General features: G+C 43.2%; 1 protein-coding gene across 1 annotated transcript in view; it reads left to right on the forward strand.

Moving 5' to 3' along the window:
- Window positions 1–11984, forward strand: part of MEGF9 (multiple EGF like domains 9) — a 109859-nt gene extending 97875 nt beyond the window's left edge. The window contains exons 5-6 of the mRNA XM_075015675.1: window positions 1600–1872; window positions 6409–11984. Of these exons, the coding sequence (XP_074871776.1) occupies window positions 1600–1872; window positions 6409–6866 (731 nt within the window). The 3' untranslated portion in view covers window positions 6867–11984. The remainder of the gene's footprint in view (window positions 1–1599; window positions 1873–6408) is intronic.
- The last annotated feature ends 213 nt before the right edge of the window (window positions 11985–12197 follow it).

Genomic DNA, 12197 nt, shown 5'->3' on the forward strand with positions numbered 1-12197 from the left:
ATGCTAGTGAAAACTACTACTTTAAATATATTTCACAGCTAAATTATACTCAAGGCTGATTATCCTAGTAGTCCAGTTCATAAGGCTTGCCTTTGACTCCCTGTTTTGTGTGAACTGGAGTGTGTTATTGGAAGTGACACCTGCCGTGAAGTATTTATTGGTCATATTCTTAGAGCATTTACAATACTTCATGTGAGAGCAGCAGTGTAGTAGAAACCACTGGAAAATCTCCCTTGCTGCAGGCAAATAGCTGTTACGTCTTATTGTGGTTTTCATGGTGGTTTTCACTGCTCATTTAAGTATCTTCATTGTTCTGCAGTCAAAAGGACACAGATACAGTGGAGAGCCAGTCTGTGGTGGTGTTCTTCTGCAGAAAGTTAGCAACTAACCTGTGCACCCCTTAAGTGGAACTGAAGCAGTGCACAGGGAACATGCTGGCTCTTTGCACTGGGTAAATTTTACACGCGTACAGAAAGTAGACCTGCCGCAAATATTCTGTGCTCTTTGATTGTTGGCATTGCTTGTGAAGTTGTCTGTGCCTTGCAGAACAAAAAAGCAGTCCTGCAGCACTTTAAAGACTAACAAAATAATTTATTAGGTGATGAGCTTTTGTGGGGCAGACCCGCTTCTTCAGATCCGGAAATTCTGACAAAAGTAAACCGACAAAATGAGAATTTAACAGAAAGCTAGGCAAAAATGAAATGAAAACTGAGGAATCAGCTACGCAGAACAGAAGGAGAGATTACCAGAGAGATAGGAAAGGGGTGATTGGGTGAAATTAATTGGTGTGAGGGAGGATTTAAGCTGCTCTTTTTGGCCTTGTAAGAGACTCCCAAGAGAAGGGACTGAGGCCCTGTTGCTTGAGATTTTCAAATTAGTTCAAACAAAAATGCAAGAAAACAGACTGAGCTCAATCTTGCACTAATGGGGAGATGGACTGGAGTCATTTCTCCAGCCTTTTATATGTGCCTGGCTCCTTAGTTGAGGATGGAATTTTTGTAACATCTTTACATTTGCTATCAAAGCAAGGACAAATGTGTTAATGTGAACAAGGCCAGGCCTTGTGTGTATTTTAAGAGGCTAGCAGTGAATGCTTGAGTTTTAAGGCAAATGGTATGAGGAGGAGTAATCGTAGCTTAGGTTCAGTAAAATTTTCAATGCCTAGTGATTACCAGCGCCCCTCCCCAGAGGCTGAGATGATCTGAAAAGTTCTCATCCCATCCCTAACTTCCCTGGTGTGGACCAGATACTCCCTGCAATCCATCAGTCAAGACAGAGCTGTCCTAAAGTACTCGTAATCAGAGGCTGACTGGAAATATACTCTATATGCAGAATATGCTAATTGTGCACTAAGATTTGGGAACTACACATGCTTTTTCTCATGGGGTAGCATAGATATACAGAGCTGAACAGAGAAAAGTCCCTACTGCAAAGAGCTTACATTTTCAAGGCTTGATCATTCAGCTTTTATGTTGGAAATCTCCTGTTGATTTTTAGACCCTGACCACAAATCAGTGTGATGCAGAAGAAACATGCAAGTGGCACCAGGAACATTTTTTATGGGACTCATTCAATTATATTTCAATGTTCTCTCTTCAGATCCTGTTGAACAAGCCCCAACATGTGACAGATGTCACGTTGGATACACTGGTCCAAACTGCAACCAGTGTGACAATGGCTATTACAATTCAGACAGCATCTGCATTAGATGTAAATGTAATGGGAATGTAGACCCAGCCCTGTCACCCAAGGTGTGCAGGCCTGACACGGGAGAATGCATTGGCTGCCTCTATAATACAGCTGGGTTTCACTGTGAGGAATGTCAAGAAGGTTATGTCAAAGACCAGGATGGAACCAATTGCACCAAGAAAGGTAAACCCTTTTCCTAGTATCAACACCTGTGTTTCCTAACTGGATCAGATACGTGCAGACTGTGGGGGAGGGGTGAGGAAAGAATATTGTCTAAGTTCACAATGAATGTCTATGTTCAGATGAAGCAGCCTGGGAGTTTTCTAAGGTGGACACGAGAATTTACTTCTTTAAAAGGTCCAGTCCAAGGGACACTGGTAGAAAGTTTCCACAGTAGCTATTTATAATGTTTTCTAAAGCTCCGTTTTCAATTACTGAGTGCCTGTCTGAACATTGTCAAAAGAAGCAGCAGTGGTGTTTCTGATGCACGGCTAAGTGTGTTCTGGAAATGGCTTTGTCAGTTCTCTGTACAGCTGGAGGCGGGCAAGGAGGAAAGATCAGCAGAGAAAAGTATGTGTGAAAATTCCTTTCCTTCAGTACAATTTTGCATGTGTTTTCTGTGCATGGTTTTGCATGTCTGTGTAAACAGACACACCAGTATAGTCAACTTTCTTGTGTTATAGTATAGGTCAGATTAGATAATCTAAGGATCTAGGAATTGGGGATTGTTACATTTTTGGTAATTCATCTGTTCTCCAGAACTGTGGCAGGCAATATCCTGAAATAACAAAAGATTATGTATCATTTGGTTTGTATCCCAGTTTCTGTAGCTGTATGTAAACTTTTAAGCCCCACATACTTGACTATGTTCAATGGCACTTCCCATGACAGTAAGGATTTACAGGATAGGCACTTTTATAAAGACCATACCACTTACAGCTTCACAGTACAGTGCAAGCATTAACTAACTGCACAAAACAACTCCTGTGAAGTACCATCTCCTCTGATCTGGAGGTGGAGAAACAAGTCACAGAGCACTTAGCAACTTGGCTAAAGCCACACTGCGAATAAATGGTAGAGCAAAAATGTGAACTCACAATTGCCTGATTTTTTGAGGCCTCTTATCATTCCTCAGTCTCATTGTGTCTAATTCTCAGGTGCACGGTGGCAGTGAAGTTTCCTTTTTTACAGTATAGCCGTAAATAAAACATTAGAAAGTTCTTCTCCCGTAGTAGCTCCAATGGCTGTCAGTAAAATACTCAACTAGATAAACTGCAGGTTCCATGCATGTGTGGCTTTACACAGGAAGGAGATCAAATTTTCAAAACGTATCAGGACCAAACTTATTCCTGCCATTCTGAGAGATTTAATTCAAAGGCATTACCAAAGGGAGCTGATGTAACCTTCATTCTCTTTGATACCTGAACCTACAGACTTTTCTGTGCAGGGTAGAGATGATCAGTAAAAGAGTGTAATATTCATTTGTGATAAGTTCATGCCTGTCTCTGCAGGGTTTCAGATAGCAATTTCACTCTGGTTCATCTGTTTCCTTCTATTATAATGCATTAGATTTGTGTAAGAGACTGAGTGACCTTGTTCCATAGTAACACACAGGACTTTGCCTTTTAAATGACTTTCCAGCTTGCACCTCTTCTGCCGCTTGGAGCTGTGTCTACACGTGCACGCTACTTCGAAGTAGTGGCACTAACTTCGACGTTAGGCGGCGAGACGTCGAAGTCGCTAACCTCATGAGGGGATCGGAATAGCGCCCTACTTCGACGTTCAACGTCGAAGTAGGGACCGTGTAGACGATCCGCGTCCCGCAACGTCGAAATTGCTGGGTCCTCCATGGCGGCCATCAGCTGGGGGGTTGAGAGATGCTCTCTCTCCAGCCCCTGCGGGGCTCTGTGGTCACCGTGGGCAGCAGCCCTTAGCCCAGGGCTTCTGGCTGCTTCTGCGGCAGCTGGGGATCCATGCTGCAGGCACAGGGTCTGCAACCAGTTGTCAGCTCTGTGTATCTTGTGTTGTTTAGTGCAACTGTGTCTGGGAGGGGCCCTTTAAGGGAGCGGCTTGCTGTTGAGTCTGCCCTGTGACCTTGTCTGCAGCTGTGCCTGGCACCCTTATTTCGATGTGTGCTACTTTGGCGTGTAGATGTACCCTCGCAGCGCCTATTTCGATGTGGTGCCGCGCAACGTCGAAGTTGAACATCGACGTTGCCAGCCCTGGAGGACGTGTAGACGTTATTTGCTACATCGAAATAAGCTATTTCGATGTAGGCTTCACGTGTAGACGTAGCCTTAATGACCTGGTGAGATAGCTGATTATTGACTTGTTTAAAAAACAAAACAAAAGAAAAACCAAAACCTCTCCTCCCATCCAGAGGCAGCTGAGGCAGCTATCACTTTTCCTCGAGGCCTGTTTTCCTGTCTGTGTTAATGTTGAAGAAGATGTGCATTTTTGTTCGGCTTGCTGAATGTTGTGGAGATGCTGGAGGCATGGTGTGCTAGCAGGTTTTAGGGCCAAGATTTTCAGAAGTGTCTAGTGAATTTGGAGGCCTTAATTTTGTACCACTCAATCTGAGGCAACTAAAAGAGCCATAATTTTCAGAGGGCAGATGCTCAGCAGGATTTTTAAGGAGTCTTGGGCTGAATATTGAGAAAACTGGGGCACTCAATGTAACTAGTTACTGATGTCAAGTATTGGAGGAGTAGCTATGTTAGTCTGGATCTGTAAGAGCAACGAAGGGTCCTGTGGCACCTTATAGACTAACAGAAAAGTTTTGAGCATGAGCTTTCGTGAGCACAGACTCAGTTCATGAGTCTGTGCTCACGAAAGCTCATGCTCAAAACTTTTCTGTTAGTCTATAAGGTGCCACAGGACCCTTCGTCGTAGTTACTGATGAAAATCTGACCCTCTATAGTAGCCTGGTCACAAGAGCAGAGTAAGGCAGGATCCTTGAAGCATCCAGAATTTGGACTATGATGTTTTGTGCTCTTCTAATTGGGGCCCATGAAGTACTGGGCTCAGGGATCAGCCACTAGGTGTGTAAACACAGCAGCTGACATTGTATATACGTATCTCATAGAGCTGGAAGGGACCTCAAGAAGTCATTGAATTTCCCCATCCCCTGCCCTCACAGCCAGACGTATCACCATCCCTGACAGGTTGTGTGTTTTGTTTTTTTTTTGTTTTTTTTTAAATCTATTTGTCCTAGGGCCCTAAATGGCCCCTTCAAGGATTGACCTCGCAACCCTGGGTTTGCAAGGCTAATGCTCAAATCACTGAGCTAGTTAATCAATCTGTCTGCTTAAATACTGCAGCAAACTTTTGAGGTTTCAGGTCACATTTCAGCATAATTCGCCTCCCAGAGGTATACTGGCTTCTTCCTTCTCTTGCCTCTGCATATAGCTAAATGATGTAATCTGTGCCATTTCCACTACAAGTTTCCTATAGGGGAGGCTGAATAAGTCTTTGCTCTCTAACCCTCTCTGTCTTCTGGTGCTTGGGGTCATAGACTTTAATCCTGCAGAGCTGAAAGTCCTTGGGAATTTTACCACTCTTCAGTGGAAAACGGTTAGGGTCCTGAGAACTTAACTACTCATAAATCCATGAGTATGCCTTTTCCAAGCCCCATACATATTCACAACAAAGCCACCAGGACCATAGTCTCATTAAACTACCAGTGAGACAAAGTTAAGGTTGAATGGTGGTAGCAGTTGATCCGGGTGAAAGCCAAAGGCCATTTATTATGTGATAGAGGAGCTGGGAGGTTGTCACTGTGCATTTCTCGAGTGTCTAATAGCTATCTTATATTTTAATGTGTATGTGATAAGGAAGCTTACAGCCAGTTGGGCTGTATCAACAGCCAGCAGTGGCTAGAGTTCTTACAAGTATAGTTCAGATAGAGAGACAGGACATAATTCTCTGCGTAGTTACACTCAGGCATTCACACTAAAATGGATGGAGTGGGATAACAGGATTTGGTGCATGGTACAGAAACATTCTAGCCTCTCTCTAGTTATAACATACTCTGGTTAGGTGTCTTTCCACTTACGCACCCATCCATGGGCCTTAAAGCAGAATCATCCCCCTCGTTCTGGTGCTACAGGCCTGATCCGGAGAGGTGCTGAGAATCCCCAATTCCTGTTCCTTCGGTGTTGCAGTTCTTGCCAAATGATCCTTTCATATCCTTCTCAGCCCCTGCAAGTAAAAAGTCTCTTCAAAAGAGCTTATGTATGGGTGAAATCCTGGCAAAAGTCCCACCGACTTTTGTGGAACCAAGATTTTACCCCGAGTTGTACTTGAAGTGACTTGCGTTTGTTACGAGGAATTGAGGTCCTGTGGGTCAGATTTCCAAGGGCTGAGCATCTGCAATCCGTGTTAGATTCTCTAAAGAGCTTAACTCCTACTTGGGCATCTAAACAAGGAGCAGGTTTTCACAAGTGCTGAGCACCCAACGGCTCCCGTTGCGATGCTTTTGGCCAGATTTTCCAAAAGAACTCAGCACTCCATGTGTGGAGCTGCTTTGAAAATCTGGCCAAATATTTTGATGCATAAATGGGACCTGAACAATTCTGACCTTAAAATCTGAGTTTGTCACACTCCTAAGAGAGATCTATGGGCAGAGCAATTTATTTCCTGTTCAACCACCATGGATCCTTGTGTATTTTACTGTTTAAGTTTGCATTTATTTATGTATCTACTTTTTTCTGTTTGTAGAAATTGTTCCTGGTCCTGAACCAAGAGGGTTTATAACTCCCACTCCCAACACCAGCAGGTCAACATCATTTTCAACTACAGTCACAAACAGTAGTACGGTTGCTCCAACAACTCCGCAGACTGTATTTCCTATTAACTCTTCTGACAGTAGTACCTCTTCATTAGCAGATGTCTCCTGGACTCAATTTAACATCATTATTTTGACTGTTATCATCATTGTAGTGGTCCTGTTGATGGGATTTGTGGGTGCTGTCTATATGTACCGTGAATATCAAAACAGAAAACTTAATGCTCCTTTTTGGACCATTGAGCTCAAGGAGGACAACATTAGTTTTAGCAGCTACCATGACAGCATACCCAACGCTGATGTTTCAGGCTTACTGGAGGATGATGGAAATGAAGTGGCACCAAATGGACAGCTGACGCTGACAACTCCCATGCATAACTATAAAGCTTAAAACAAGAGTCAATTCAGCTATTCCAAAGTCGGCTTAAAAAAAATTACAGTCCTCAAAATCTATACCATCCATACGATCCATGCAAAGGAATTTGCTACCCACGTACTCTTTCGTAAGGCATGGCGTAGCTTGCTGGTGAGCAGGAAAGGAGTATAGTACATAAGCACTTCAGGTAAAATTATGAGATGCATTCCATGTGTTGTTTTCCATGAGGATACACAGAATTCACTGTTAAGGACTTTCCATAAGATTATGCTACTCTTAAAGTATATTTTTGTATGAAAAGATGGGTGGAGGTATGGTGACCAGTGTCCCCTGAGTAATCAAAAGCGACGTTGACTTCCAGCCATGTTAAGGCCTACACCGTCAGCCTATATTTTGAAAAGCAGCCTGCTTAACAGCAGGCTTTCAGAAAGACTTTTGTAAAGACTTTGTTTTATTTCCTGGTACGAATTTGTGCTTTTATATGTAAAAGGGAAATCCATGTTCGTTTCACTGTACTGCTAAGAGACTTAAATGAGTGAATGTTACACATGCAAAGTTACCATGTTCAATTCTCCAACTATTTGGGGGAGCAGAAAGAAAATCAATTATGAAAACACCAGGGGGTGGGAGGGAGAAGGTCATTATTTCGCTGTTCTGACTTCTCCTGCAAACTGATACTATTTAACAAAAACAAGAATCCATTTTTCATGGGAGTTAATGAATTTGTGTACATACTGTACCACGGGAGACAAGACATCTTAGGGTCACCTGTACAAATAAAAGCTAGGCTTAGTATGTTACCCAGACAGAAATGGTGTGTTCTGTACATAAAATGTAATATATATTCTCTCCATTGTATTTGTAACTATTTGTTTAAAAAAAGTCATATTTTATCATCTAGATTTTTCTGTACAGCAGTTAGTGGCATTGTTAAAAAAATAATATAGGGATTGTTTTAAAATTGTGTAAATTAGATGGCAGTATTGCTGGAGCTGGGACTCTGGCAAGCACCCATCATTGAAAGTTACTCTTCTGATACCACTGAAGTTTTTTTCAAGTTGAGTGTTTCCTACTTATTATCTGCAACTGTTCAATCTCCCCAGCTCCTTTTAAAGATATGGATGAGAGTGTCATGAATAGCTCAATGGCGAGAGATCAGATTTAACATTTGGTAGTTTTGCTGTGAAATGCCAGCACACAATGCAAATGTGCTCTTATAAATGCATAATTCTGTGAGGCCTCATCCTGAAAACCACGATGAACACACACTGTATTCATATGTAATAATCCCTTTGGAGCTCACAAGACAGCTCTTGTGAGTCAAGACTTCTTGCGTGGTCAAGGAGTGTCAGAGGTGGTGAGCTATGGCCTTCCTTGACCATGCTGAAAATAATGTCAAGACCCGTATTCACTTGAGTGGAATCAGGACCTCACCTAAGAGTTTACAGGATCGGGTCCTTCCTTGCAAAATTCTACTTAAAATAACTTAAATTATAAATAAAACAAATTCTATAGAAACTATCAAACAACTTATACCTAGAAACTCATGTAGGTTAAAGTTGGTTTATGTCAGTGAGAGCTAGAAGGCTCAGTTACTAAGAAACATACAAAGGTCTTTTGGTTATACCAAGTCCTACTGTTCTTGTTCAGAGCCAGACTAGCTAACAACTTGTGCCCCCTCTGCTAATAGTCCTTTTCTAGCTCCACAGAAAGGAAATCGCCACGGGGAAGCAGGTGGCCTCCTTGTTCCCCATATGACTCTAAGATGTAGGCCTGAATACAGATATCTCTGCATATGATGGACATACATCCATGTACCACCCAGGAAGAGTGTTGACAATAACAGCCTTTGAGTGCTAATCAGAACACCTAACAGCCTGCCATGAGCATGGATTGATCCCAAATCTTGTCCTGTTTAACAGCTGGTAATAAGCAGTGGGGGAGCACATCCTAAAACTTTTGCCAGCAGATGGGAGGGGCATGGGACAATTTATTCCTTTCAGTGACACATTCAGGCTGTATGGCTACAGCCACACAGCCATGTTATTTCAAGGTAACAGCTGTTACTTTGAAATAACTTTGCTGTCCTTTTATAGTTTCAAAATAAGCGCTATTCCCTGTTGTTCAATAATAATGAATTATTAATTTCATAATATAATTTTCCTGAAATAGTTATTTTGACCTAGGCACTATTTTAAAATAAGCACCGTGTGTGCAGACTGTGTATATTTGAAATAGCAAAGTGCTATTTTGAAATACATTGTTCTGTGTAGCAGCCTGATTTCTGAACAGAGCTCAAGTGTAGATGTATCCTACGGTGCAGTGTCAAAATAACGCCCTGGAGCACCTCCATTTCCCACCCCCACCCCCCGCTCCCCATCTTTCTTTGGTGTTCCTCACAAGCTCCAGCTTGGCACACTGGCCTTTTCAAGAGCCACACCCACTCTCTCTTCCTTTTGTCTTTTTACTGCACTCACAGGCTGTGCTTTTTTGCCTAATCCAAATCGCACTGAAAGCCTCCCATTCACTTTAATAGAGCTGGAATGGGGTCATTTGTTTGACTTTTTTTTCCCTTCTCCCCCACCCTGAGCTTGGCAAACTGTTACTGTCTGATGAAAACAAATAAAATTAATGTTTTAGCAGTCTTAAATCAAGACCTTTTCCTAAGCTGCCCTGACATCACGTGTACAGTTGTGATGCCCCAAGGGTGGGGCTGTGCTCTGCAAATGTTTAGCAATAAAATTGCTGGTAAACAAGGTAGCTCAGCTGGCTCATGCATTATCAGAAACAGAGTGGGAAAGGAGAAGACTATTTATTTATTTATTGTATTTATTCTGTTGTTATTCCACTAGTGCCTAAGGACCTCAGTCATAGTTGGACTCCAATGTGATAGGTGCTGTGTGTACACGCCATAATTATACTCCCTACCCCACAGGCATTGCAGTCTAGTTTTAAGATGTGGCACAAGTAAGTTTGACATAGGGAATTAGAGAGGGTGGGCAAGGAAAATGATAGGAGCCCAAAGCCCACTGAAGTCAGTAGAAACCTCCCGTTCTCTGCTGCGGGCTTGGGATTAGTCATAAATGGCTAAGAAGTTGGATTTAAGTCATTTTGAGATTAAGTGATGAAATAGAAGGGAAAAAGACAGGAAAAGCACAGAATGCACATCAAATTTGAGACAATGGAGAGAAATTGCTAAAATCTGCATGTAATTACTTGGCAGTGTCTTTTGCAATATCTATTTGCCTGATCTTTAGACAGTAGAAAAAATTTAATTTTTCATCGGCCATTTTAATGACCCAGGTTTAGATTCTGGAAATAGTTCCTAAAGCAATAACGCAGACAGGCAAAGTGAAAGAGCACGCCTTGTTGCAGGGCCCATGTTTTTTGGGAGCTTGCAAAGAAGAGAACTGTTACAAAGTGTTACTTTTTGAAACCTTGGAGAGCCTGCAGGCCTTTTAGAACAGGGATGGGCCACCTCTGATTTGGATTTCACATCCTGTTTCTGGCCCTTTTCTGCTCCATAAACAAATGAAGAGAAGGTGTTGTAGTTGAGCCCAGGTTTGTTGTAGTGGGGAGGTCAGTTCACCTTACACTTTGTAATGGTGGTAGAGAAGTGGGATTTAGCTGACTTTGCTGATGACAAATTATCAGTCAGATTTTGAGAAAAAATCTGGGGGTCTGATCTTAAGCCTCCTGAAGTATTTCCTGTGGTCCCTACTTGCCTAAAACTTTTCAGAACCAGACTGACTTTACCAGGCCAGTGGCTAACTAATTTGTTATATTGCAGGCTTTGTTTTGGAACTAACCTGATTCCAGCAGAGACTGGAAACCTCACAGAGGGCAGAGCCTCAGGTGAAGTGAGTCAGTGGAAGAAACAAAAATAGTGGCAATCAGTCATATCTTTTCGCTCACGTGAACAACAGAATAAGAGATCAAAATGTAACTGATGAAAGAGTAAAGAGAAACTCCCCTGTGTGAGACTCAGCCAGGTTCTGGGAGGTCTGGGAGTCAGCCTGTATCCCAGCTGATAAACACATCCTTAAGCATTTCTACAAAAGGAGGAAGAAAATGAGCTAGCTGGACCTCTTGATCAGCTTAGATTGCATCCTGATCTTCTACACTGTCTGAAATGTTTATTAGCTACTGTCTCAGCCTGCCGCAGTCCTTGGCTGATCCAGCCAGGGTCACCTTCCTGTCACTTGTTTCTTTTCTAACTTGCCTCAGAGCTTTTGTAAGGCAGAGTCTGTTCCGCTGCAGCTTGGACTGTGCAGTTAAGCAGGAAGAGGGTGGCACTGGTGCACTAGAGCCAGGGGAGAGAGTAGTCATCAAGTTAGGCCGGGGGAATCTAGGGTACTGGGCACAGGTGGCTGAAGTATCAGCATTGATACTGTGGTGGCATTTATAGGCCTCCTGGCAAGCCAGGGTAGAGCAATATTGAGCTTGGGAGGCACAGCCTCTCAAGAGGTGCAAGGCAGATGCCCAGGAGAGGAGGAACAGTTTAAATGGTGATTGTTGGGCCAGGTGGGCACAGGCTGTGTGTGGCAGCAGGCGATGGGACTCTCCTGCTTGATCTTTGGGAGTTGAAAGTCCTAAGATACTAAGTCTACTAGGCCAGTGGCCATGTTCCTAACTCAGCAGCTTCGGACCTGTAGGAAGTGATGTGACGGGAATGTAATTTGGGGTAGCTCAGAAACTGGGCAGGATAGTTTGATAAATTCTAGGGACCCTGATTTGGGACCTGCTCAGGTGGATGAACCTCAGTCCCCCTACCTTGTCCTCCTGGCTAGAGCAGTGAGAGTATGCGGAGGTGATTGAGACTGCAGCTGGAACCCCTCTGAGATGACTAGACTAGTAGAAATCATAAGGCTATGGGCTGCACACTAGGCTAGCTGGACATTGGGCCTAACTACTACAGTTATGCACACACCTGTGGTGGGTACCACTGTCCCACCTGCTAGATGAATAGTACACAGTCCTGCAGGAGAGGGGCGTTCATTCTAGGTGAAAAAGAGTGGCATGATACCATAACTGTGTGTGCACATATCAGAGGTAGCAGTGTTAGTCTGTGTCCGCAAAAACAAAGTGAAGTCCTGTGGCACCTTACAGATTAACAGATACACTGGAGCATAAGCTTTCATAGGCAAAGGCCCACTTCATCAGAATGCATCTGACAAAGTGGGTCTTTGCCCACGAAAGCTTATGATCCAGTGTATCTGTCAGTCAGTAAGGTGCCCCAGGACTTCGGATTGTTTGTGTGCATGATGAGGCTGGAGTAATAAGGGGACATGGCAGCCCAGAGAAATAGGGTGAAGGATCAATGGCTGCTGTTCCTAATGGTGGTAA

The sequence above is a fragment of the Carettochelys insculpta genome, chromosome 21 (genome assembly GCF_033958435.1).
Source record: "Carettochelys insculpta isolate YL-2023 chromosome 21, ASM3395843v1, whole genome shotgun sequence".
NCBI lineage: Eukaryota > Metazoa > Chordata > Testudines > Carettochelyidae > Carettochelys > Carettochelys insculpta.